Consider the following 24677-nt stretch of genomic DNA (forward strand, 5'->3'; position numbering starts at 1 on the left):
GCACCATACAAATCGCAACAAACATCTTTTTTTACAAGGTATTGCCTGTTAAACGTTGCCTGTCAGATGGAAATTTTTATTTCATTTGTATTTGTTTTCCAGGATACAGCACTGATCTCCATGGACCTTTTTCAGACTACGCTCTGGAGCAGTGTCTGGTTAACTGACTTGCTCAGAGTTGCACAGCTCTGTAGTGGAGACCGAGGGAATTCCATTTGGAGATTTGGTGACATAACTTCTGGTTCTGTTCCACATATTTTATGGTACAAGTTTTATTGTTAAATTATTTTAAAGGGCATCTGCACTTGAGGCCCCTTCGGCAACCTTTTGCTATGGCTTGGTATAAGGAATTTTGTTACTGAAAGGAATTACATTGACATCCTTCTTTGTCTGGTCGACATTGTATCCTGGAAAACAGATTTCTTAGCTGCACTCACGTCAACCAAAAAGGATTTCTAAACTGCAATGTTTCATGTGAAGAGAGTCTTGTACAGTTTTCCATAAAGGCAAGTTGCCTTTAAGAACAAATCCCTGTTGTATAGCTTATGTCAGCACTAAATTTTTCTTAAATTGGTCTGACTGGTTATCTTTTTTTTTTTTATCACTAAATGAGTAGTATTTTACAGTACAGAGATGTTCACAGTATCTCAAGTATTAAATGGTGCTAAAATGCAAGCAGAACGACCCCCCAAGTAAATTCAGGTCTTCACTCTGAAGTACCTTAAACCTGTTCTGAAAGAGGCTCATGGGATATATGCACATTACCCCTTAGACATTCAGATGTTCTTTAAGCCAAACGCTGTTAGCTGTAGATGTGGGGGTCTTTCTGTTCATTTTAGGCTTTTCTCTGTGATGGGGCTCAGTTTTTAGCTTTTTATTGGTTAATTGGTTGATTTGTTTAAATCAGTTTGCTCATTTGCTACTGTTACATAAAAAAAATACACTTTATGCATCGCCGCTTAGCTAGGGTTAAAATATTCCTGGCGCCATAAAGTCTCTGCTCTTCAAGTTATCCCTTAGAAACTAGCCAGTTTTTTTAGTTTTAGCACTCAAATCTATTTCTTTGAGCTCAGCACTTCTTCAGAACTCATTGTAAGCACACTAAATAAGCTACAAATTACTACCTCACTCAACTTTCCTCACTTGTCTAGAGGAAAACAGTTTTTAGTATTTAATAAATAAGCACCTATCCAGGCATGTCTATGGTCAGCTCCCGGTGTTTTCTCCTGTCTACCTGATGAATCTGGGCATCTTGGGGCAATGCAGCAATTGCCTCATGTACACAGACAACCCTCTCCTTCCACCACCTAACACTACAACTTGTGAGAGATGCACTTATATAGCCAAACAGAAATCAAAGCTCTCCACCCAAGACTGGACTAGACAGTCAAGAGGAGAGGGTAAACACTTGCACCACACCACACTCATCACGTAGTCCCTCAAAACCTACACCACCAAAACACACACATCGAAACACACACCTACATTCACGGAGGCTGTCAATAAAAATCTGCCCAAGAAACAGAGACCTCCAAAGCAGAAATGCAAGCAACCTCCACCCCCCAACACAACCCAAATGACACATAGACCATAAACTCAGTGTGCCACCCAACCACAGCCCATGAGGCATAACAGCGTACCCAACACTCTAGTCATAGGTGACTATAGTCAGGCACACTGATGTTCCACTCACCAGGCTGAACAAGGAGAAAGTTACTGTCAACTGCCTCTCGGTTGCCAGGGTCCGCCACATAACGCACGCACTCTGGTCACTCCACAACAAGTACAGATATGACTCTGTCATTGTCCATGTTGGTGTGATTGCCCTGAGATGCATCTCCCTGGACTACATGAAAAGAGACATGAAGGAGCTTCTCCGATCTTGTAGCTAAGGCAGGTATGACCCTAGCCCTGAGTAGCATTCTGCCATCACCCAGAATGATACCACAGTACAAGGACAAAATGACTGACTTCAGCAATTGGCTAAGCTTCTGCTGTCATTCTAAGGGGATTCAGTATCTGTCTGCCTGGGATGACATGATCGACAGACCATGATGCTTTGCCAGAGATGGCCTGCACCTGTTGCCCTTGGGATTCCGGATACTGGCTAAAGCTTTTGCCACCCCTATAGTGCCTTTTTTAGGCAAGGTTCAAATGACAAATTCACCACCATAAGTGGTACAAGCGAGCAGAATCTGAGGGTAATGCTACTCAATGCTAGAAGTTTAAACCTCAAAATGCACTCACTCGAGGCACTTCTTAAAATGGATAACAACTTCTGTGCAGTGACAGAGACCTGGTTCAAGGCTCCAGAGAGCACAACTGCATTACCAGGCTTTAATTTATACCACACCTTTCTGCCACCTAACCTGGACCGAAACACTAAAGGCGGAGGCATGTCCATATTCATTAAGGATATCCACACCTCCAGGCTAGTTGCTCAGCATAATGCATTTGAGATTATCTAAGTGGAACTAACTCTGGGCAAGACCGCAATCCAAATTGTAGCCTGCTACAGATCCCCCACCAGGCCCCAGGATTCCCACTCATTTCTCGATACACTGGAAAATATTGGGGTACAACCTAACACCCTAATAATGGGCGATTTCAACTACCCCACCATTAACTGGGAAAACTACTCGTGTACCAACTCTTGTGCTCAACGTTTTCTGGAATTCATAAATTCCAACGCCTTGAATTAACTTATCCACACCCCCACCAGGGGCATCAGTATCCTAGACCTAGTCATTACCAACATGGGCGACCAGTGTTCCACCCCAGAGGTCAGTTCCTCGTTGGTCAGGTCCGACCACAAGCTAATCACCCTAGACATTCACATCCTTCCCCCACCCCACATTAGGGAAACCACCGTAAAAAAATTCTCCAAAGCCAACTTCACGCTTCTTAAGACAGAAGTGGCAAACTTCACGACACCCATGCAGACGGACAATAGAAGTACGACTGCTGAATCCCACACAAATACACTTTTATAAGCACTTACACAAGTGCATAGATCGTGCTATCCCTGACAGAACCAAGATGCTATCTTCCAAAAGTTGGTTATCCCACTCCACAAAGGTGGATCCACCACTGACCCCGGGAATTACCTCCCCATTAGCCTGACGAGCCTGGTCTGCAAGGCTGTGGAGCGGGTATCATCATGGAACTTACAAACAAAGACGCTGGTAATCTCCAAACTCAGGACCCCACCCAGTTCGGGTTTGTAAAAGGCAGACCATGTCTCCTAAACCTGATGGACTTCTTTGAAGCAGTCACCAAAGCCGTAGATGGGGCACAAGGAAAAGCAATTTCCAAACAGACAATTTCAAAATGGATAGGAAATTGCATTCGTTTTTGTTACTCCTTTCATGGAAAAACTGTGCCAGCTGACATTAGACCTCATTCCACGAGAGCCACAGCCACCACCACAGCCTTCCTAAGAGGGGTGGCTACCAAGTACATTTTAGAAGCTGCTACATGGAGCTCCGTGCATACATTTGCCAAGCATGACAATTTACCTTTATACTCCAGATCCAGAGCAGGCTTTGCTACGGCAGTCCTGCAGGGTATCTTAGCTACACCATCCTTTACTTAGTACCTCCACCCCCAGATTGGCTATGGTATTCTACCCATATGTGATGACTGCAGATGCATCCTTGAAGGACATAGTACAGTTTTGTACCTATCATAAATGTAGATGTCCGATAGGTATGCATCTGCAGTCAGGTTTACCCTCCCTCCTTCCCCTCTGTGGTATACTTCTTGGGTACTTACCCCACTTATAGCTAGCTGGGGGGATCTATTATGGTGTATTTGTTTTTATAGTACTGTGCATGTTTGGATTTGTTTTTGCAATGCATATCTCCAAATTTTAGCCTTCCTTAGAGGGCACCTGGCATCTGGGGCAAGAAAAACTGAGGAAAATGGCGTTGGCTGATGCTTTTATACCCCAGACGCTCTGACGTCGGGGAAAGTGCGACATCAGCCGAGGCCAGACCCAGACTTTGGAATCCGACCGACCGAAGGGCTGCCTGAGGCAGGACAACCCATATGTGATGACTGCAGATGCATACCTATCGGACATCTACATTTATGGTATGTACAAAACTGTACTTTTTGGATATTGTGGATGATGTCTATTTAGAATCCAGTTTCAACCCAGACTCTCTACTTCCTGCTCCGGCTAAGCCTGACAGATACTACAGAGTGTCTGATTCCCACAAATTTCTTTACAAAAGCCCAGTAGCTGACCCAGAGACCATCTCCCAGGGTCCCAAGGGGGCTAAGGCTTCCATGGCTAAAAACCCAGTACCTTCTGAGAGGGACTTGAGCACTAGACAGGTGGGAGAAAAAGGTTTACACCTCAGCCACAGTAGCTATGTGGGCACTAAATTGTCAATTTCATATGCTCAGGTATCAGCAGTTTCTAATCTCTCAGTTAAAGCAAAAGATAACCTCCCTTCCCCAACAACCTGAATTGAAAGAAGTACAGGATTTGTTGCACGCCACTGAGCAGGTGGGCAAACATACCTTACAATGTGGGTTTGATTCTTTGGAGGCCTCCTGCAGAGCAGCTGTCACTGGATCAGTTATACGTAGGCATGCCTGGTTAAAGGAACAAAGTCTGCCTGATCATGTCAAAGCAAAACTACTGGATGCACCCTTACAGCAGGATGTTCTTTTTGGAGTTAAAGCAGAAGAAGTGCTAAAGAAAATGGAAGATAAGGCGAAATCAATGCAGACAGTCAAAGATTTCCTACAGGTACAACCCCTCGCTTCAGCAGAAACTGGCCAACAAAAAATTGGTCCTTTCCAGCCACAGACAGACCTCAGAGGGGTAAATACAGGTGCCCAAGGGGCAGAGGACAACCACAAGCCCAGTATAAACCTCGCCAATGGGGCACTCCAACCCAGAAAGGAGGAGAAGACAGGTCTCAACCCACCAGAAGGCAAACTCAATGACTTGCACCTCAACTGGCGAAACAAAGCTCTTTTGTTAGCCCCCTTGGGGGGGGAAACTAGCACTTTTTGCAGACAAACTGGCACATGGTCACAAAGGACAAATGGGTCCTAGACATAATTTTACGAGGATACAGATTCCACTTTCACACCTTGCAATGAAAAGAGGAATGCCAAACCTGCCACTAAATCAAAGGGCAGAGGCTCAAAAACAAATTACAGCTCTCATGGCCATGAGAGCCATTCAACGGGTACCGATTCAAGAGCAAGGCCAAGGATTTTACTCAAGGCTCTTTCTAGTACCCAGAAAAGACAATGCTTGGAGACCAATTCTGGATCTTTCAATTTTAAACACTTACCTACAAGTCCCAAAATTCAAGATGCTAACACTACAGCAGCTACTTCCCATGTTGGGCAAGGAAGCATGGCTGGTAACGTTGGACCTCAAGGAGGCATACCTGCATGTTCCTATCAGACAAAGTTGCAGAAGATACCTCCGTTTCATTGCAGGTTCAACCCATTACCAATTCTCTCTTCACTGCCCTTTGGCTTATCTACTGCGCCCAGAGTTTTCACAAAATGCCTGGCACCAGTAATTGCATACTGCAGACAAAGAGGAATTCAAATATATCCATACCTGGACGACTGCCTCATCCAAGCAGAAAGAAAAGACATTCTCTTACATCATCCAGCTTTTGTGAAGCATCTACTAAATTGTCTGGGGTACACAGTAAACGAAAAGAAGTAAAAACTAGTACCCTCACAAAAAATGACATTCCTTGGTGCCAGCTTGGACACAATGGCCCAGAAGGCTTATCTCACACCAGACAAGCAACTACAACTGACTCATATATTTCAAGACAATGGCAACAAAGACCCAATTAACTGCAAGAAAAATTCCGCAGGCTTTGGGCTACATGGCATCTTGCATTCTGATAATACCATTTGCAAAACTGCATATGAGGAAATTACAGTGGTACCTAAAAAGTGTATGGTCTCAACACAGCCACAGCTTGGACACAGTGATATCTCTCATTCCCTGCCTTCAACAGGAATTTCTATGGTGGGCACAGGCATGTCACCTCAACAAGGATCAGCCTTTCACCTTGCCCCCAACCAGGCAAACTATCACAACAGACGCCTCAGACTATGCCTGGGGGGCACACATGGCAGGGCAATGCATTCAAGGCCTGCAGAACAAAGAAAACTGCACATAAATCAAAAAAGAGATGCTAGCTGTACAGAAAGCTCTGACCGCCTTCAAGGATCTTCTACATCCAGGACAACTTGCAATAAAGACGGACAACACCACAGTAATGTGGTACATAAACAAACAAGGGGGCACACATTCCTGCCCTCTTTGCAGGCAAGCAATAGTCTTATAGAACACAGCTCTGGCCTACCAAGTCCAGTTACAAGCTCAATTCCTGCCAGGACAGAAAAACACATTGGCAGACGACCTAAGCAGAAACATCAAAGATCCCCACGAGTGGAAGCTAGACCCACAAATATTTACAATGATAACTCAAAAATTGGGCCTACCAAATATAGACCTGTTTGCCAGTCCTCAAAACTACCAACTGACAAAATTTTGTACAAGGACATTCCACCATCAAGCTTGGAAAGTGGACGCTCTCTCCTTCAGTTGGAAAAACCTGACAGCATATGCCTTTCCTCCATTACCTCTTCTCACAAAGGTTCTTTTGAAGGTCATAAAGGAGAAACCTCGACTGATTCTCATAGCCCCAGACTGGCCACGCCAGCACTGGTACCCGCTATTGAAGAATATGGCTCTCAGCCCACCATGGATATTGCCTCAAATACCTCATTTGCTCACGCAGCAAAACAAACAGATTCTACACAGCCAGCTAAAAACCTTAAACCTGGCTGCATGGCGAATCTTTTAAACATCCAACCAGCCCCTCTTTCACAAGCAGTTCTGGATGTTATTCTGGAAGCCAGTAGGCCAAGCACCAGGAAGGCTTACTCGGACAAATGGAAAAGGTTTTCTGCCTGGAACCAAGCTAAAGGCCAAGACACAACTCAGCCTCATATGCCTCACATTCTACAGTATTTAGCAGAGATGTTGCACAAAGGACTTTCCTTCTCCTCTATTAAAATCCATGCTTCAGCTATTTCAGCTCACTACGACACAAATCCACCTTTATTTTCACATCCTCTTCTAAAGCAGTTCCTCAGAGGGGCAAAAAACATTAGACCACCTAGAAGAGCTCCTACACCAACATGGGACCTCAACTTTGTTCTGGAAAAACTAACGTTACCTCCCTTTGAACCAGCTTTCTCTGCAGACCTTCAGTTCCTATCTTGGAAGACTGCCCTGCTCCTGGCAATAACTTCTGCTAGGAGAGTCTCAGAATTACAGGTACTAATGGCAGTGGAACCTTTCCTCATTTTCCATCAAGACTGAGTTTCTCTATGAACTAATCCTTCCTTCATGCCTAAGGTGGTTTCCAGTGTAGCTTTAAATCAAACCATCCATCTACCCACCTTCTTTCCCAATCCACAGAACAAAGGTGAGAGACTCTTACATTCCTTGGACATTCACAGGCAGCTTCGTTACTGCTTGGACAAAACTAAGGCTTTCAGAAAAACTGACCAGCTCTTTGTATCCTATGCTACAGCTTCTCAAGGGAGGGCTATATCCAAACAAACCATTTCTAAATGGATAGGCCATTGCATACGGTTCTGTTATACCCATCATGGGAAACCAGTTCCTACTACTATTAGATCCCACTCTACCAGGGCAACAGCTACCTCTACAGCCTTTCTCAGTGGGGTCCCTACCAAGGAAATTTTAGAAGCTTCAACTTGGAGTTCAGTACACACCTTCACCAAACACCATCACCTACCTCTTTATTCTAAGTCCAGGGCAGGCTTCACCACTGCAGTTCTGCAGGGCCTCATTGCCTCCACTAACCCTTTATGGTACCTCCACCCTGCCTTAGCTTTGGGACTCAACCCAAGTGTGATGACTGCAGCAGGGTAACACGATGAACATAGTACAGTTTTGTACCTACCATAAATGTAGATGTTCGAGTGTTCACCCTGCTGCAGTCCAGGTTACCCTCCCTCCAACCCCTCTGATCTTTTGGCTAAATCTCTGCTATACCTTACTGATGTATTTGCTTATAGCTGAAGGGATTTTGTGTTTGTACAGTGTTCACACCATTTGGTACTAATTTTGATCACCTTTTTGGGGCACCTGACATCTGGGGCAAGAAAAACTGAAGAAAATGGCGTCGGTTGCAGTATATGTACCCCTGGCGCACTGATGTCCGGGATGAGGCGACAGCAACCGAAGTCAGACCAAGACTTTGGAAATCTGGCCGACTGCGGGACCGCCTGATGACAGGATAACCCAAGTGTGATGACTGCAGCAGGGTGAACACTCTAACATCTACATTTATGGTAGGTACAAAACTGTACTTTACTCTGTATTTGTCGGCATATCCATGTCTAAAACAATCTGTTAAAGGATAACCAAATACATTCTTTCAAACTTTCTCAAAGGCTTCTGTAGCACTCCACATACATGAGAAATGCTTGCTAGTACATTACCTCTGATTGTTCTTTCCTGTACTCACTCTCTCTCTCTCTATATATATATATATATATATATATATATATATATATATATGTATATATATATATATATATATTTATATATGTATATATATATATATATGTATATATATATATATATATATATATATATATATATATATATATAATGTATGTATATATATATGTATATATATATATATATATATATATATATATATATATATAGTGGTATGGTTGCTGACTGTAGTATAAAACCTATAATCCTGCTACCTCTTACATTTCTCACTATCTATGTTTTCCCCCTCTCCTTTTCCTACTGGCTGCTCCTTAGCCTCACTAAGTCCATAATACATGTACCTAACAGAAACTGTACTTCTTTTTCCATTCTCTTTACGTCATTTCTGCCTTTTCCCTATCTCTAACTTTATAATATCTGTTACACTACTAACCTGCAGGTTTAACACTGTATATTAACCGCTTTTATGCTTTCAGCCAATACCTATTGGTTGTCATGACTAGCTACGAGTGATATTTTTTAACTTTAAATTGTTTTTGGATACTGAAGCTATTCTCCTCAGCCCCTGACTGAATTTTGATTGTCATCTAGTCAGATTTGTACATGAAAAATGTATATGCATTTGTTTTTTGCCATATTATACTATATTATTTTTATTTGTATAGTTAGTATTATTAGTGACTTCTTAAACTGTAGTGTCTTAGTCTAATAGTGGAGCTTTTCTCCTCGGGCCTCTGCTGAAAATGGACATGTATCCAGCCAGACTAGCCCGGTTAACAAATGTAAAATAAAAAAATAAATAAAAATAAAGGGTCCTGGGTTCAAGACTTGGCTGGTCTGCTTAATTTAATGGGGTGGGAGGTTGGCATAATGGTTAAGGTTCTTTGCCTTACAAACAAAATGTGCAGGGTTTGATTCTCACAAGGGGTAATTGGCTAGGCTTAGAATAGCCCACAAGGGCAATTAGCCTAGTATTACAAAAAACATGATAATTTTAATGGCTCTGCTGGACAGAGGCACAGGGAACTAATCTAAGGGGGCGGCGAAAGCCAACACATTCTGGCTAGGCTTACATATGCCCTTGGGCAGGTAGCCTTGTACTTACCTTTGAACCTATGAACATTAAGAGTAGAAGTATGTGTTATAGTCGTCGTAAACAGACCATCTGATGGCCTTGGCAAGATGATAATGATGGTCCCTATAGGAATATCTGGACTAAGGAAGGTTTCTAAATCATAAGTATGATTTTTGCTTTAGTGATCTTGTTGCTGCACAGGAGTACTATCAAATAATTGTATTTTTTGCTGAAGTGTTTCAAATTGTCTTGCTTGTAATGTATTTGAATTTTTTTTCAGTAATGTTACAACCATTCGATTATGATCCAAATGAAAAGAGCAAACACAAATTCATGGTACAGACTATCTTTGCACCACCCAATGTTACGGATATGGAAGTTATGGTAAGTAAGTGTTTTGACTAAATTCTGCTGTGTTTTCAAAAATCTTTGTTTTTCTTTTCTCTGGAGGATTGCATTTCCATCCCGGTTTGTAAAACAAGGTATAGTATGTCTTCTGGTATGTTGGCAAGAAGATGGGAAAAAGTGCATACCTGAAGAGATCATTTAGCAGAAGTTCTTTTAACAGAAGTGCTTATGATTTGTCATTGTCACCTGTATTTAAAGCTCCTGTTGTAATCCATGTTGGAGTTTGTGAATGTGTGGAACTCGAGAATTTCTACACAAAATGATCAGCTCATCTCTGTTCATGAGTAGGATTTTACAGTTTACTCCTTCTGTAGCATATACTCATTTTTTTTTTCCACACAGGACCTGATTTAATTTCATCCTGTTTTTAAATATTTGCCACCCCACCTTAGTTTGATCTTTATTTTATTTATCCTTTGTTGACTGGATTAGTACAGTTGGCTAATAGCATATTTTCAGGAGAGACTCAAGATGGTATTTATTTTGCTAGAGAAAATTTGGCTAGACCATCAGGGAACTTCCCCTACTCTTGGTAGTAGGGGGAAGCATTTGTGTGTGTGACACAGTGGACGTCCTGTTCCAGGCACGGAGGTGCCCTGGAGAAACTGGGAGAAAACATGGCTGATTCAGCTTATGCGGAAACCGGAACAAAATTTACTGAAAATGTAGCTGAAATGGTAGAATCGCTACCAGAAGTTTTTTTCGATGATGTTGGTGCAGAAAAAAAACAATGCCATTGGATAAAAACGAGATTGTGAAGGAAAAGGAAATTGTAGTTGAAACAGAAATGGATTCAGAGGAAATCTTTAAGAGGAGTTTGAAGGAGACAGTTACCTCTGAAAATTTCAGTCAGTGGTGGTGGGGTGGGGGTGGGGGTTGCAGGATGATTATTTGAAAAAAATGGTAAACCAAAGTGAGCCAGAAAATTGAGCAGCAATTTCATGGAGTGACATCATGGGAAAAAATAGAAGAAAAGGGAGAAGAGACTGTGTCAGAAAAAGTTTCAGAGACAAAAACTTGTGCACAAAGTGTTGGAAAAGTAACAAAGAAGAAAGACATAACAGAAACAAAAAAAAGAAGTATGCAGTACGTGTGAACAGTAAAAAAAGAAAGTTTGGACAGGTATGAGGTTTGGTACTCTGTCATAGTACCTGTGGGTGTCAGATCAAAAGAAGTAAGAGCATTTTTTGTAATTAATAAATAGACTTTTTGTGACTCGATATTTGAAACTGGTTAGGCCACGGAAACATTTTTTTGGGTGCATATGAACAAAAGAAAAATATTTATCCATGGTCAGAATATGTGGTGCAGGCTTTTTACAGACAAAGAATAATGATCCAATTTAGAACTGAAGTTGAAGCAAAAGAACTGAGAGAACATTTGTTAGCTGTATGTAAAGAAGTAATGGACACTACAAGAATATATGATGAAAGATGACTATAGACTGGGGGACAGGAAATGGAAATGTGGAGTAATATTGAAAATGGAAAACGATAATGTTATGCATGTACCTATTATTAATGTTCATTGTAATGGAGGGTTTGTGAAATACAGGGGTCAACCAAAGACTTCTTTTTTTATCACATTCATTTATTAAATGATCAATGTTAAGTTGTCTATCTCGCCTTCATTCTTGCTGGATGGGTTCGGAGCCGACCTCGGCTCCGACTCGGCCACTCTAAAGCTCGAGAGTTGGTTCCACCGGCTCGAGGCTCCCCTTATATCCCACAATGCTAGGTGTGTATTACCTCAGATCTCGTTTGCCGCTACAGCGATCGAGGTGTTGTTTTTCTACCCGCTTCAGGTCAGTTCATTAGATCAGTCTAATAGCTATTTAAACCCCCTTTTAATTTAGTTTTTCTCTTTATTCCCTTAGTGTAGTGGATTTTTATCCTTTCTACCCTTATCCACCCCCTTTCCCTCAAGAACTTATAAGTTCTTTCCTTAGGCCTTCGGGCCCTTCCATCCCTAATAGTGGTGTGTATGTGTTTTTTGTAGGGATTTATATGTATATATATATATAAGATCTAAACTAACTAATTTCATTAGTTTTAAATTAGTTTAAACTTACTTTTGATAGTGTAATCGGTGTGTGTGTGTTTTTTGTGTGGTGGTTACACTTTTCGGTTCCTTGAAATTGTCCAAGGATTCAAAGGTCTCAGGCTTCAAGAAGTGTGACTCGTGCTGTCAGAAAATTTCTCTGACAGACGGTCACACTTCTTGTGTTTACTGCCTGGGACCTTTACACCTGCAGGACTCTTGTGCTGTATGCCATGGCTTCAGCCCCAGAGTCCTGCAGGAAAGAAAAAATAAACTTATTTTAAGAGGTTTGCTTAAGCCTGAGGGTTCCCTTACATCGGGCAAACCCTCTAAGGCTTCTAGGTCCTCGACTCCAGCTTCTGAGTCGAGGCCTAAGGCTTCGAAACCTCCTGCTACATCGGCTCCGGCTGGAACCGATGAGTCTCAGACTGCAGCTTCTGTGGTTTCCTCGGCTCCGGCTGGAGCCGAGGCATTGGAAATTCCTGTGTCGGCTCCGATCAGACCATCAGAGCCGACATCTAGAAAGAGGTCTACGTCACCGTCCCTTGGCTCCGTTCATTAGGCTCCAGCATCTCCCTTGCTGTCTGAACGGAGCCATAGATCTCACTCCTCTAGATCATCGAGGCTTTCGGATCATGATCTTCAGAGGGTAGTGAGTCGACTTATAAAGTCCGAGGCACTGGCCCAAATGCTTCAGAGCCCGACTCATCAGTCGATGCTTCAACCTATTCCTCGAAATATTCCTCCTCCGACTCCTTTGAGCTCGGAGCCGGGGCGTCTCGGAACCGAGACTGTGGTAGCGTCGGAGCCGATACAATTGTCTTCGGTTCCGTCGTCGGCTCCGAATTCTTCCTTTGAAGAATCTCGGTGCCGGACTTCCCTCGTCGGCTCCGAGGGGGTGAGTGGCATCGGACCCTTGTCCGACCCCGCTCTCCCTCTCGGTGCTTCGGCGCTGGTGAGTTCGGCTCCGACATCGGCCTTGGAGCCATCACTGTCGGTGCCGAGGGAGGTTCCCAGCTTTTCGGAGCGGGGACCTCTGGCTCTGCCTGACAGGGGTGCGTTCGAGGTCATGCGGAGTGTGTTGGAACCTGTTTCAACTCCACAGTCGGCTCCATCCGCCCCTCCCTCTTCGGTGCCTCAGGTTATGTCTACTCACTCCTTCATCCCGGACTGCAGAGAGCCAGCTCCTCAAGAATCCCCTGTGGGGATCTCATCCTCTTCCGAGGCCTCTCCTGAATTGGCAGGAGAGCCCCCTAGGAAGAGAAAGTGTAAGAGGAAACACATAGACTCACCTGAGTCTGTCACCTCTGACACAGATTTAGAGGATTCCGAGGGTTCCCCCCGTTCCCCTTCTGAAGATGTCTCCTTTGCAGACATTCTAGAGATCCTGAAACAGAGGGGAATTTGGCCAGCCCTTAACCCTTCGGAGGATGAATCTGTGTATCTTGAGGCGTTTGGCTCTCGCCCTTCCACCTCCTGGGTGTCCCCCCCCTTTGACCCCCTCATGCAGGTGGTAGCAAAAAAGGCTTGGACGGCTCCTGACTCAGTGGACCCCACCCCCAGGAGACCTTCAAAGTTTATAACAGCCCCAGCAGATAAGCTATTTCTATCCAAAGGAGTTTCTGTGGATGCTATGGTGGTAGCTGCTGCCACTAAGAAGGAACTAGCTGATCCTTCGGTGCCTGTCCATCCTCCTAACAAGGAATCTAGGTCTATGAACAGGTACGGGAAGCGGATGTTTTCGTCAGCGACCTTTGCTATGCGTTCGCTGAACTACCTATGCCATTTCACTCGTCTTCAGAGGGACTTGATCAAGGAAGCGAGTGAGATGTTGAAGGATCCTACAGCTGCAGGTTTTCAGGATAAGATGAACACTCAGCTGGCTACCCTGAACTCTATAGCTAACTCCTCCATGCGCCTCCTTTCATATGCGGCTGATGGAGCGAGCAGAGCCGCAGGAACAGGGGTCGCTTTACGGCGGCATGCCTGGATGCGGCTATGCAATTTTGGACCCTTTAAAAGCGTCTTTCACTAATTCCCGTTTGATGGATCATCTCTCTTTGGTCCTCAAGTGAAAGAAACCTTGACTAGATGCGAGACGGATGGCAAAACTCTTTCTGCCGTCGGAGTCCGTTTTTCTACTCCTTCTAGACCTTACCCCAAAGGCCAGAAAAGTGGGAAAATGTGGTTCCGCAAACAATCTCAAGGGAATTTGCCTGGCGCACAGAGTCGGTTCCCCTCCAGAGGCAGAGGAGGGAACAATAATGGTAGACGTCGCCCCAGAGGCAGGGGGGGTCCGCAGAACCAGGGCAATCGAGAAACCTTTTCCGATAAGCCCTTCCAGCATCCCTGAGGTGTTGCCCGACTGTCCACCTTCGGAGGCAGTCGGGGGAAGATTGTCACTGTACCCAGAAGCCTGGCGATCCCTAACTCAAGACAAGTGGGTACAGTCCATCATTTCCGAAGGCTATTCCATTCCCTTCATTCGCATTCCACAACAATCCAAAAAATCCCTTCCAGATGTTCCACCCGCTCAAAGGGATCTTGCAGCTTTGGAAATTTCAAAGCTGCTTACAAAGAGAGCAATTCAGCCATTTCCAGCAGACCAGCAAGGGTCCGGAATCTACTCCAGGTTCTTTTTAGTTCCAATAAAAACAGGGGACTGGAAACCAATTTTGGATCTCAGTATCTTGAACAAGTCTGTCAAGAAAACAAGATTTCGGATGGTCACGCTACAGTCCATCCTTCCCCTATTGGGAAAGGAAAACTGGATGTGCTCTATAGACCTCCAGGATGCGTACTATCATATAAAAATGAACAGACGCTCCAGGAGATTCCTCCGCTTCCGGCTGGGAGCCAGCCACTTTCAATTCAGAGCCCTGCCCTTTGGTCTCACCACTGCCCCCCGGGTGTTTACCAAATGCATGGCAGTGGTAGCTTCTCACCTGAGACGTCAAGGATTCCAGGTGTTTCCATATTTGGACGACTGGCTCCTCACAGCTCCTACCAAGCATCTTCTTCTGATGGCCAGAGACTACACCTTTCGCATTTGTCAAAAGTTAGGCATATCAATAAATTGTGAAAAGTCTGTTTTGTCGCCTTGTCGTGCTATTACCTTCATAGGTGCAAATCTAGACACAGTCAACATGTCTGCGAGACTAACAGATCAAAGAATAGCAGACATACGCAAAATGGTCTCTCTTCTCCTCCACATCAACAAAGTCAAAGCCAGGTTAGTTTTGAAAGTGCTGGGGATGATGGCGGCTGCTATCCCTCTACTTCTATTAGCCAGATTCCACATGAGAATCCTTCAATGGATGCTCTTCACACAATGGTCATACCAGCAACTTCCGATGTCTCACACCATTATGATTATGCAAGCTTGCAAGAATCATCTTCTTTGGTGGATGTCTTCCCCTCAGCTCTCCCTGGGAAGACCCTTTGTCCCTGCCCCTCCGGTTGCTATTCTGACAACGGACGCCTCCCTGATCGGGTGAGGGGGGCATTATCAGGGCAGAACTATCCAGGGCATATGGCAACCAAACGAATGCCACTTGCACATAAATGTTCTAGAGATGAGAGCAGTGCTTTTAGCGTTGCAAGCCCTTCAAGACTCTCTTCCCCTGGGAACGATAGCAATCCAGACGGACAATATGTCTGTAGTGTGGTATATCAACAAACAAGGCGGAACCAGGTCCTATCCCCTATGTCGAGAAGCACTCAGACTGTGGCAATGGGCGATTTCTTCTCAGCGCTTTCTGATAGCAACGCACATCCCCGGGAGGTCCAACCTAATCGCGGACAAGTTGAGTAGAGCTATCCTCATGCCTCACGAGTGGTCTCTGAAAGATTCTATTGTGGAAAAATTTTTCTCAAGTGGGGTCAGCCTTGCTGCGATCTTTTTGCTACTCCCCAAAACAGCAAGTGCGTAGATTATTTCACCCTATTCCCGTTTCCAGGCCAGCCCAGCAGAGACGCTCTAGTCCAAGTTTGGCCCCGGGGACTTCTGTATGCATTCCCTCCTTTCCCACTAATCTCTCAAGTGATACAGAAAGCTATCGCTCAGAAGGCCTCTCTGATCCTCATTGCTCCTTACTGGCCTCGACAGGTTTGGTTCCCCTTTCTACACCAATTTCTGTTGGAGCAACCCTGGCATCTGGACCTAGTTCCAGATCTTTTGACCCATCAATCGGGTCAGTTACATTGCTCCCTCCCCTCTCTGAACCTCACTGCTTGGTTCCTCCAATTCCAACCTTAGCCAGGCTTCCTCAAATATCTCACTCTGTTCGAGATATTTTGATAGCTTCCCATAAATCTTCCACTCGGAGGATTTATCTTAGCAAATGGAAACGTTTCGCCTGTTGGGCTCAAGGAAGGGACATAGATCCTTTCACTGCTTCCATCCAGATAGTCCTTGATTTTCTAGCTGAACTTTTCCATGCAGGTTCATCTCCTTCTACTCTTAAAGTTCAATTGGCAGCTATTTCTAACTTCCATGTGGGCATTTCAGATTCTGCCATCATGTCTCACAAGCTTTGCAAAGCCTTTTTGAAGGGAGTTTTTCTTCTCAGACCTCCTATAAGAAGTCCTCCTCCATCTTGGGACCTTAATTTAGTTCTCACTTCCTTGATTCTTCCCCCTTTCGAACCTGCAGCTTCCTGTTCATTAAAATTGCTATCATGGAAGACTCTCTTTCTGGTAGCTGTTACTTCAGCTAGAAGGGTGTCAGAACTTCATGCGCTCAGCTGTCGACCACCATATCTGTTGTTCCATAAAGACAGGGTATCCTTACGAACTAACCCGTCCTTTTTACCTAAAGTAGCCTCTGCCTCTAACCTAAATCAAAGCATTGACCTTCCTGTGTTTTTCCCAGAATATTCTAACAGGTCTGAACAAAAATTGCATTGGCTAGATGTTCGTCAGTTAAGGTACTATTTGGATAGGACCAAACAATTCAGAAAAACTGACCAATTGTTTCTTATGCAGAAAGCAGAAAGGGACTTTCAGTTTCAAAAGTATCACTATCTAGATGGCTAACATCTCTGATTTCCCTTGTTTATGAAATCAGACACCAAAACCTGCCTAACAAACCTAAGGCCCACTCCACCAGAGCTTTGGCTACTTCTATAGCCTTCCAAGACAGACTGCCTATTGACACCATTTGTGCAGCGGCTACTTGGGCTACTCCTCACACATTCATTTCACATTATAAGTTGGATTTAGCTTCTAGACATAGAGCTAACTTTGGTACCACTGTTCTCAAGAGTCTGTTCCGATAGGCCACCCGGGGCAAGGTGCTAGGGACGCGGTCCCATCCAGCAAGAATGAAGGCGAGATAGACAACTTAACATATAGAAGTTATGTTCTTACCATAACGTTCCATGTTAGTTGCTTCTTCTCGCCTTCTTTCTTGCGTCCCACCCTCCTCCTTCCCCCTGGCCTGGACAGATCTAGAGGAGTTTGATTGTGACCTCTCTTTCTACCATCTCTGTTACTTTAGGTATATGCTCTGCTGTGCATATTTTTCCTGGATCAAGCTTCAGGTCACCTTCCTTTCCCTCTTTCCTTGTAGAGGTGCATTCTTCCTTTCCAGTAATTCTGGTTTTATTATTAGCTGGGCCTAGCTCACAAACGAGATCTGAGGTAATACACGCCTAGCATTGTGGGATATAAGGGGAGCCTCGAGCCGGTGGAACCAACTCTCGAGCTTTAGAGTGGCTGAGTCGGAGCCGAGGTCGGCTCCGAACCCATCCAGCAAGAAAGAAGGCGAGAAGAAGACAACTAACATGGAACGTTATGGTAAGAACATAACTTCTATTTTTTCCACAAAAATGTTATGTGGTAAAGCAGGGCATAATGCAAAAAATGTGATTTAAAGTGCAAAAATGTGGAATCACTGGTCATTCGTGTCTAGAATGTGAAATGAATGTGCAAAAAATGAAGTGATACAGGCAAAAGAAATGGAAAATGGACCAAAAAATGTGACTGATAGAGGTTGTACATGAAGTTAAAGTAACAAGGAATAGGAAACTGAGGAAACAAGTGAGGAAGAAGGTGAGTGGTGTACAGTAAGAAATAAAAAGAATTCCACAGGGAAAGGAGTTAAAGGATAAAAACTTCAAAAATATAGCACTTGGAGAAAATAAGAAAGGAAAGGAATAAACATTTTATTATGCTATCTGTTAAAAGCTGAAAATATTAGCTTTACATGTGAACAGTATGAAAAATCTTAAGAGGAGAATAGGTTTATTACAATGGTGTGCTGCATTAGATATCGGATTATTAACAGGAAGAAAGAATCCAAACTGAAAAACTTTGAAATGGTGTGATAGTTCGGAACATTGGGAAAGAAATGTGCTCATGTATATATATATATATATATATATATATATATATATATATATATATGTATGTATATATATATATATATATATATATATATATATATATATATATATATATGAAAGAAGCCTCCAAAACCTTTCTGACAAAGTATAAGAGAAACCACTACCCCAGAGCAAGAACTAAGGAGCAAGCAACGATATGCTTAAAACGAATCAAAACTTCCAAAATGTATGTACGCCCAAGGTTGGCGTCCGTGAGTATACACAAGTTGCAGCAGTTAAATGTATCTGTTTAAAGATGGCATCAAATTATCAACTTTATACAGGACTTCTCAGTTCATAAAAAGCCACTAAACATAGCATCCATGGATGCGTTGATCATATTACAGCCGTAAGAGCTAAAGTAAAATATTAAAGCAAGGACTGCCTCTACCGTACAACAGGAGCTTCTACATCCAAAACGAGAGCACAGCTGCTTCAGAGATGTTTACAGATAAATCCACAGAAAGTCGATTACACCATTCGGTTCTAATCAAAAAATAGTTTAATAGTGAGCGCTTTCACGGCTATCAGAAGCCGCTTCTTCAGACAAACAAAGTAGCGCCGATAAGGCACAGAATTTATACATAATCTAACAAACATGGACGTCTCCTCCCACAAAGATCTAAGCAAATAATTAAAGTGCTAGTGCTGTATTCTTCAACATCGGGGCTACAAGAATGCTTCATAAAATAAAAACTTTATAAACTAAAAACTTTTACATACCTTATTAAGGATATATTAAGCTCGCAAAGTCATACAGCAAAAATAGTAAACACAATGGTCTACATTCAAGTATCAAAATATGCAAAATGCATGTGATTGCAACATTATTCAAATAAAACATGGGGGCGAGTATAAAAAGCAATGTAGTGTGCGTCAACGTCACTACTAAAAATATATACATGTGTGTACATATCACAATAAAATACATTAACCTACACTACAATCATTAAAAACATTAAAAACTCCTAATAGACCAAAATTCAATGCAAGTAAACATGGGGACAGATATTAATAATACCATTATGAAATCCGTCAAACTCGCTGCTAAGAAGTGTGCTTATCACAATAAAAATGCAATGATCTATAATACGATAATTTGACATCTAATAAGGCAAGATTACAGTTTGAATCAAGTCTGTTGCGTAAGCATGATTGACAACATTTCAAAGATAATAAGAATGTCCAAAACCAAGACAACACTAATGTATAGAACCTCATCATGGACCTGAATTTCCATGGTGTAAATTCAATAGCATGGTGTTGACAACAATATTATCTAGAACTGAGTGTACAGGAATATTTACATATTAAATATAAGGATATAAAACTAGTGTGGACTACAATGTTAAAAACGGCTATGGTCTGGTAGTCGCTACGAAAATACATACCCAAATATCATATCAATCAATACATATATATAAATATCAAAAATCCCTGGAACAAAGATGAAACTAATACATACAACCTCCTTATAAACCGTGAGAACTCACAATGTGAATTCACAACAGGGTGTGAGCGACAATATTACCTAAAACTATGTATGCAGAAATATCTACATATCAAATATGAGGAAACTGGTGTGGACTACAGTGCTGAAAACGCCTGTGACCTGCTAGTTACTATGATTATACCTAAATATATATTATTACATAGGCAAAATATTGCCAAAGCAGTACAAGCAAAGACATCTCCCAATTAGAAAATATATCTAATTGGTGTTATCATAAAAACATATATAGATAAAACTAACTCAATATAATGGTAAGTCTGTGGAATATATGAAATATATATGCGTGTGCACCTATCTAATAAACGCATATAAAAAGGAGTCAAATCCATCTGCACAATATATACATATGAAATATAAGTTAATAGTATATAAAAATAGTATATAAAAATGAAAGATAATGTGTACCAACAATCTGTTATATCTATATGTGGCTAACAACATGTATACCTGGTGGTATCCTCCATGAATATGAAGGGCTTATTAAATAAGGAAACCAAAACTAATGCAAAATAATTCAAATACAGACCCTACCAACAAGGGCACAAGAACAGTGCAAACTAGCAATAACCAGGTATAAAACATATACATACTCAACCCGATAATGCACATGGTGACCTTAAAAATCCATTCTCCCATTAGACTAACCATCTCTTAACAGAACACTAGTGCTGTAGATAATCTTAGCATTGAAGTATCTAATTAAGGGTAATTATAATATTAAATAGACCTACGAACTATCTCAGTGGTCTCCCCTTTAAATGGGGTTTTATTGACAATACTTCATTTAGGCCCTTTTCCCTATGCGCAGCTAACCTGCACATCCATCTTAATTCAGCTTGCTCAGTGAGATTGGTTATATCGCCTAATCTTACACTAGGTTCCACTATTTGGAGAACTTGAAATAAGAATGTGTGCATTGGACCCTCTCTAAGTGTGTGCTTTGCCAAGGCACTATATTCCTGCCCTCTGATCAAACAATAGTTATGGTCACGTATCCTTTCTTGGAGAGTTCTGTTCGTTTTACCCACATAAAATGAAAAACATGCAACGCAATGGGCTATATAGACAACATTTCTGGTATTGCAGTCACTGCTACAGTTAATAGTCCACAGATGGCCAGAAACTGGATGTCTGTAGTAGTGCGATTCATCTATGAATCTACATTGCTGGCATCTCCCACATTTGCTAGTTCTCTCGAAACCTGTTCTCTCATGTGTGGTAATGCTTCTCGTACCACACAACAGTCTCTTGAGATTTAACATGTTACTAAAGGCAAAGTTAGGGGTAGGACCTACTATTTTCATGATGTTGTTTTCTGCAGTGAGGATATTCCAATTCTTCTGTATTATAGACTGGAGTTGATAGGTACCCTGACCATATGGTACGACAAAGCCCAATGGTCTATACTCACAATGCTGATCAGGTTTGTCTGTATTGCTTCTACCACCAAAAAGATACGGTTTGGCTCTATTCTCCCTAAGATCGTCCATCTCCCTGTATACCTTCTGAATCTCCTTATGTGTATAGGCGCGTGCCTTTAGCCCATCATCCAGTTCATTCAACCCCATCTGATAGTCATCCTCTTTCGTGGATAGCCTCGAGATCCTCATGGCCTGGCCCTTAATAATGTTCTTGAAAATATGTGGAGGATGCATGCTGTCCCTATGAAGAAACGATGGTTTGTAACAGGTTTTCCGGTGTATTCTGGTATTGATCGAGCCTTCTCTTTTAAAAAGAGTTACATCCAGGAAATCAATGCTGCTTACATCATAATTCATGGTAAACTTCAAGAAAGAACTACTAGAGTTCAAATCTTGGTGGAAGGCCCGTAGCTGCTCAGTATTCCCTTTCCATAAAAAGATAAGGTCGTCCACAAACCTTCTGTAGAATAAGATGTTAGAATTTTCTACAACATTGGCTTCTTCAAAGGTCGCCATGACTAAGTTGGCATAGCTGTTAGCACAGCTAGTGCCCATGGCGACCCCTTTTACCTGCTTGTAACATGTTCTTTTATACAGAAAGATATTGTTTTCCAGGACTGTTTCCATGAGTAACAATAGGAACTCAATTCTCCTCTCATTGAAATCAGAATGATTCCTCAGATAAAGATGTAACATTCGAAGGCCCTCGTCATTCGGGATACACGTAAATAATGAAGTTACATCCATAGTCACAAAAATTATGGAGTCAATCATCCCCTCCTCATAGATACAAACTGATCTATGGAGCTCTCTGAGTAGATGCTCAGTGTCTTGAAGGATGTATACTGACTTCTGTAGAGGTTCCTTCAGTTCGTGATCCAAGAACATTGAGAGTGGCTCAGTGAGCCAACCAGCCCCTGCCACTATGGGTCTAAAAGGAGGTCGTATAGGGTTCTTGTGGACCTTCGGTAACCCCGAAATAGTGGGGATAACCGGATGATCAACAACTAAAAAGAGATGGAGGTCGTCATTTAAGTGCCCCATGGCCTTGCAATCTAATAATGTCCTGGAAATTCTCGCCTGCATGTTATCAACTATATCTGCAGGAACTTGTTCATATGCCGCATCACTCAGCATATTCAACATTTCTGTTTCATAATAAGAAGAATCCAGAACCACTACAGAACCTCCTTTATCCGCCGGACGTACTGTTATATTACAGTTACTTTTAAGGCCGTTTAATGCTTCAACCTGTATCTTGGTTAGATTTTCAATCAAGGTAGAATCATGCAACTGCTGCATTCCATAAATGTCCTTCTCTACAGCTTTCACAAATATATCCAAATTGGGATTAAACGGTGGTATGAAAACACTTCTTCTCTTAAATCGTGTAGGTTCATTCTTATTACAGTCATGGTACATCAACTTCAACCCAACATTCCTTGCAAAGGATCTTAGGGCTAAAATGGATTGACTAGGGTCTATATGAGAAGTGGGTATAAATGACATACCCTTCTCCAAAACTTCTATTTCTGCACCTAATAGCACATGGCTAGATATATTATGAATCAAACTGTTTGACCCCAGAGATTCTGAAGGGTCTGTTGTGAGTTTGGTGGAGGGGGTACATCCTTCTTTTTGGCCCCCCGAAGATTGTCGCTCTCTAACGATCTCTTTCGATTTAATCGAATAGGAAAAGGAGCCTCCGTGGGGTTATGCAGTTCCACCCTATCGAGCTGTATTTTCCTTCTAACCGTCCCTGCTAAGGAGGTATTGACTGATACTTCATTTTGGTTAGCGTTAATAGCATTATCTGTTGTATTGCCACATGGGGTAGTATATACTGAAGTAACCACATCTTCCGTGGGTGATTGCATACCATCCAACGCTGTCGCTACATGATCCTCTTGGGCAGGAGGAGCCATAGCTGAATTAAGATTAAGTGGAGGTACTGCTTGAGTAGAACCAACATGTTCATTGCCACCAAGGCCATCATTGCCACTACCAGAGTTGATGACACTGCCAACATTAGATGTATTGGCACTAGACGAAGTATGGCTATGTCTATGCATTGGCCTGTTAGTGCCAGGAGTGTCTCTAATATACGATGTCCTTCCGTGCATGTTGCCAGGTCTTCTATTCGTTTCCTGGTCATTCCTATTTTCAGGTTGCGTGCGTGGCCAAACAAAAACATGTTGTTCTGAGAAATCCTTGATATCCCTGCTCAGCTTCTTCCTCTTGTTGTTAAGTAAGTTGGCTTCATATCGACCCACTCTATCAAGCAGTTCATGCATATAAAGTTCAGTCGCATTGTCTCCTATGATATCATTCAGACGTTGGTGCAAACTGTCCATGCTCTTTTTACATTCTTCCTCAATGGGTAGAAAAAAGTCGATGAGAAGTCTAATGTATGCCCGACTGGCATCCAAATTAATTTGTTGCCACCTCTGTAATAATCCTGGGTAAAGATTTCCATAGGTCGGCATATTGAGGATCCTTAGACCCCTGGGTATGACGCCCTTGGCTAGACATGCCTCCATATGGTATCTTTGAGTTTGTAAACGTTTAAATCTATATATATCGTTGTCAATATCTCTCTTGATGTTCTTAACAAGTGTTTCATCTCTCATTTCATTCTCATTATTCATAGTAGATAAATGACCATCGAAGTCTACCAATGGATTGTGAGTATCTTTCATTAAATCTCGTATATGAATTCGTTTTTGAGGCATTAAACCTTTAATCGAGTTCTCACCCATAGCTCCTTGCATGTTGAATGTATGAAAGAAGCCTCCAAAACCTTTCTGACAAAGTATAAGAGAAACCACTACCCCAGAGCAAGAACTAAGGAGCAAGCAACGATATGCTTAAGAAGAATCAAAACTTCCAAAATGTATGTACGCCCAAGGTTGGCGTCCGTAAATATAAACAAGTTGCAGCAGTTAAATGTATCTGTTTAAAGATAGCATCGAATTATCAACTTTATACAAGACTTCTCAGTTCATAAAAAGCCACTAAACATAGCATCCATGGATGCGTTGATCATATTACAGCCGTAAGAGCTAATGTAAAAAATTAAAGCAAGGACTGCTTCTACCGTACAACAGGAGCTTCTACATCCAAAACGAGAGCACAGCTGCTTCAGAAATGTTTGCAGATAAATCCACAGAAAGTCGATTACACCATTCGGTTCTAATCAAAAAATAGTTTAATAGTGAGCGCTTTCACGGCTATCAGAAGCCGCTTCTTCAGACAAACAAGGTAGCGCCGATAA

At 42.4% G+C, this 24677-nt stretch overlaps 1 protein-coding gene across 1 annotated transcript in view; it reads left to right on the top strand.

The window, feature by feature from the left end:
* Positions 1-9879: 9879 nt before the first annotated feature.
* VAPA (VAMP associated protein A) overlaps positions 9880-24677 on the top strand; it is a 628338-nt gene continuing 613540 nt past the window's right edge. The window contains exon 1 of the mRNA XM_044067355.1: positions 9880-10019. Coding sequence (XP_043923290.1) covers positions 9894-10019 — 126 coding nt within the window. The 5' untranslated portion in view covers positions 9880-9893. The remainder of the gene's footprint in view (positions 10020-24677) is intronic.

The sequence above is a fragment of the Protopterus annectens genome, chromosome 3.part1, assembly GCF_019279795.1.
Source record: "Protopterus annectens isolate FY-2018-M chromosome 3.part1, PAN1.0, whole genome shotgun sequence".
In the NCBI taxonomy this organism is placed as follows: Eukaryota; Metazoa; Chordata; order Ceratodontiformes; family Protopteridae; genus Protopterus; species Protopterus annectens.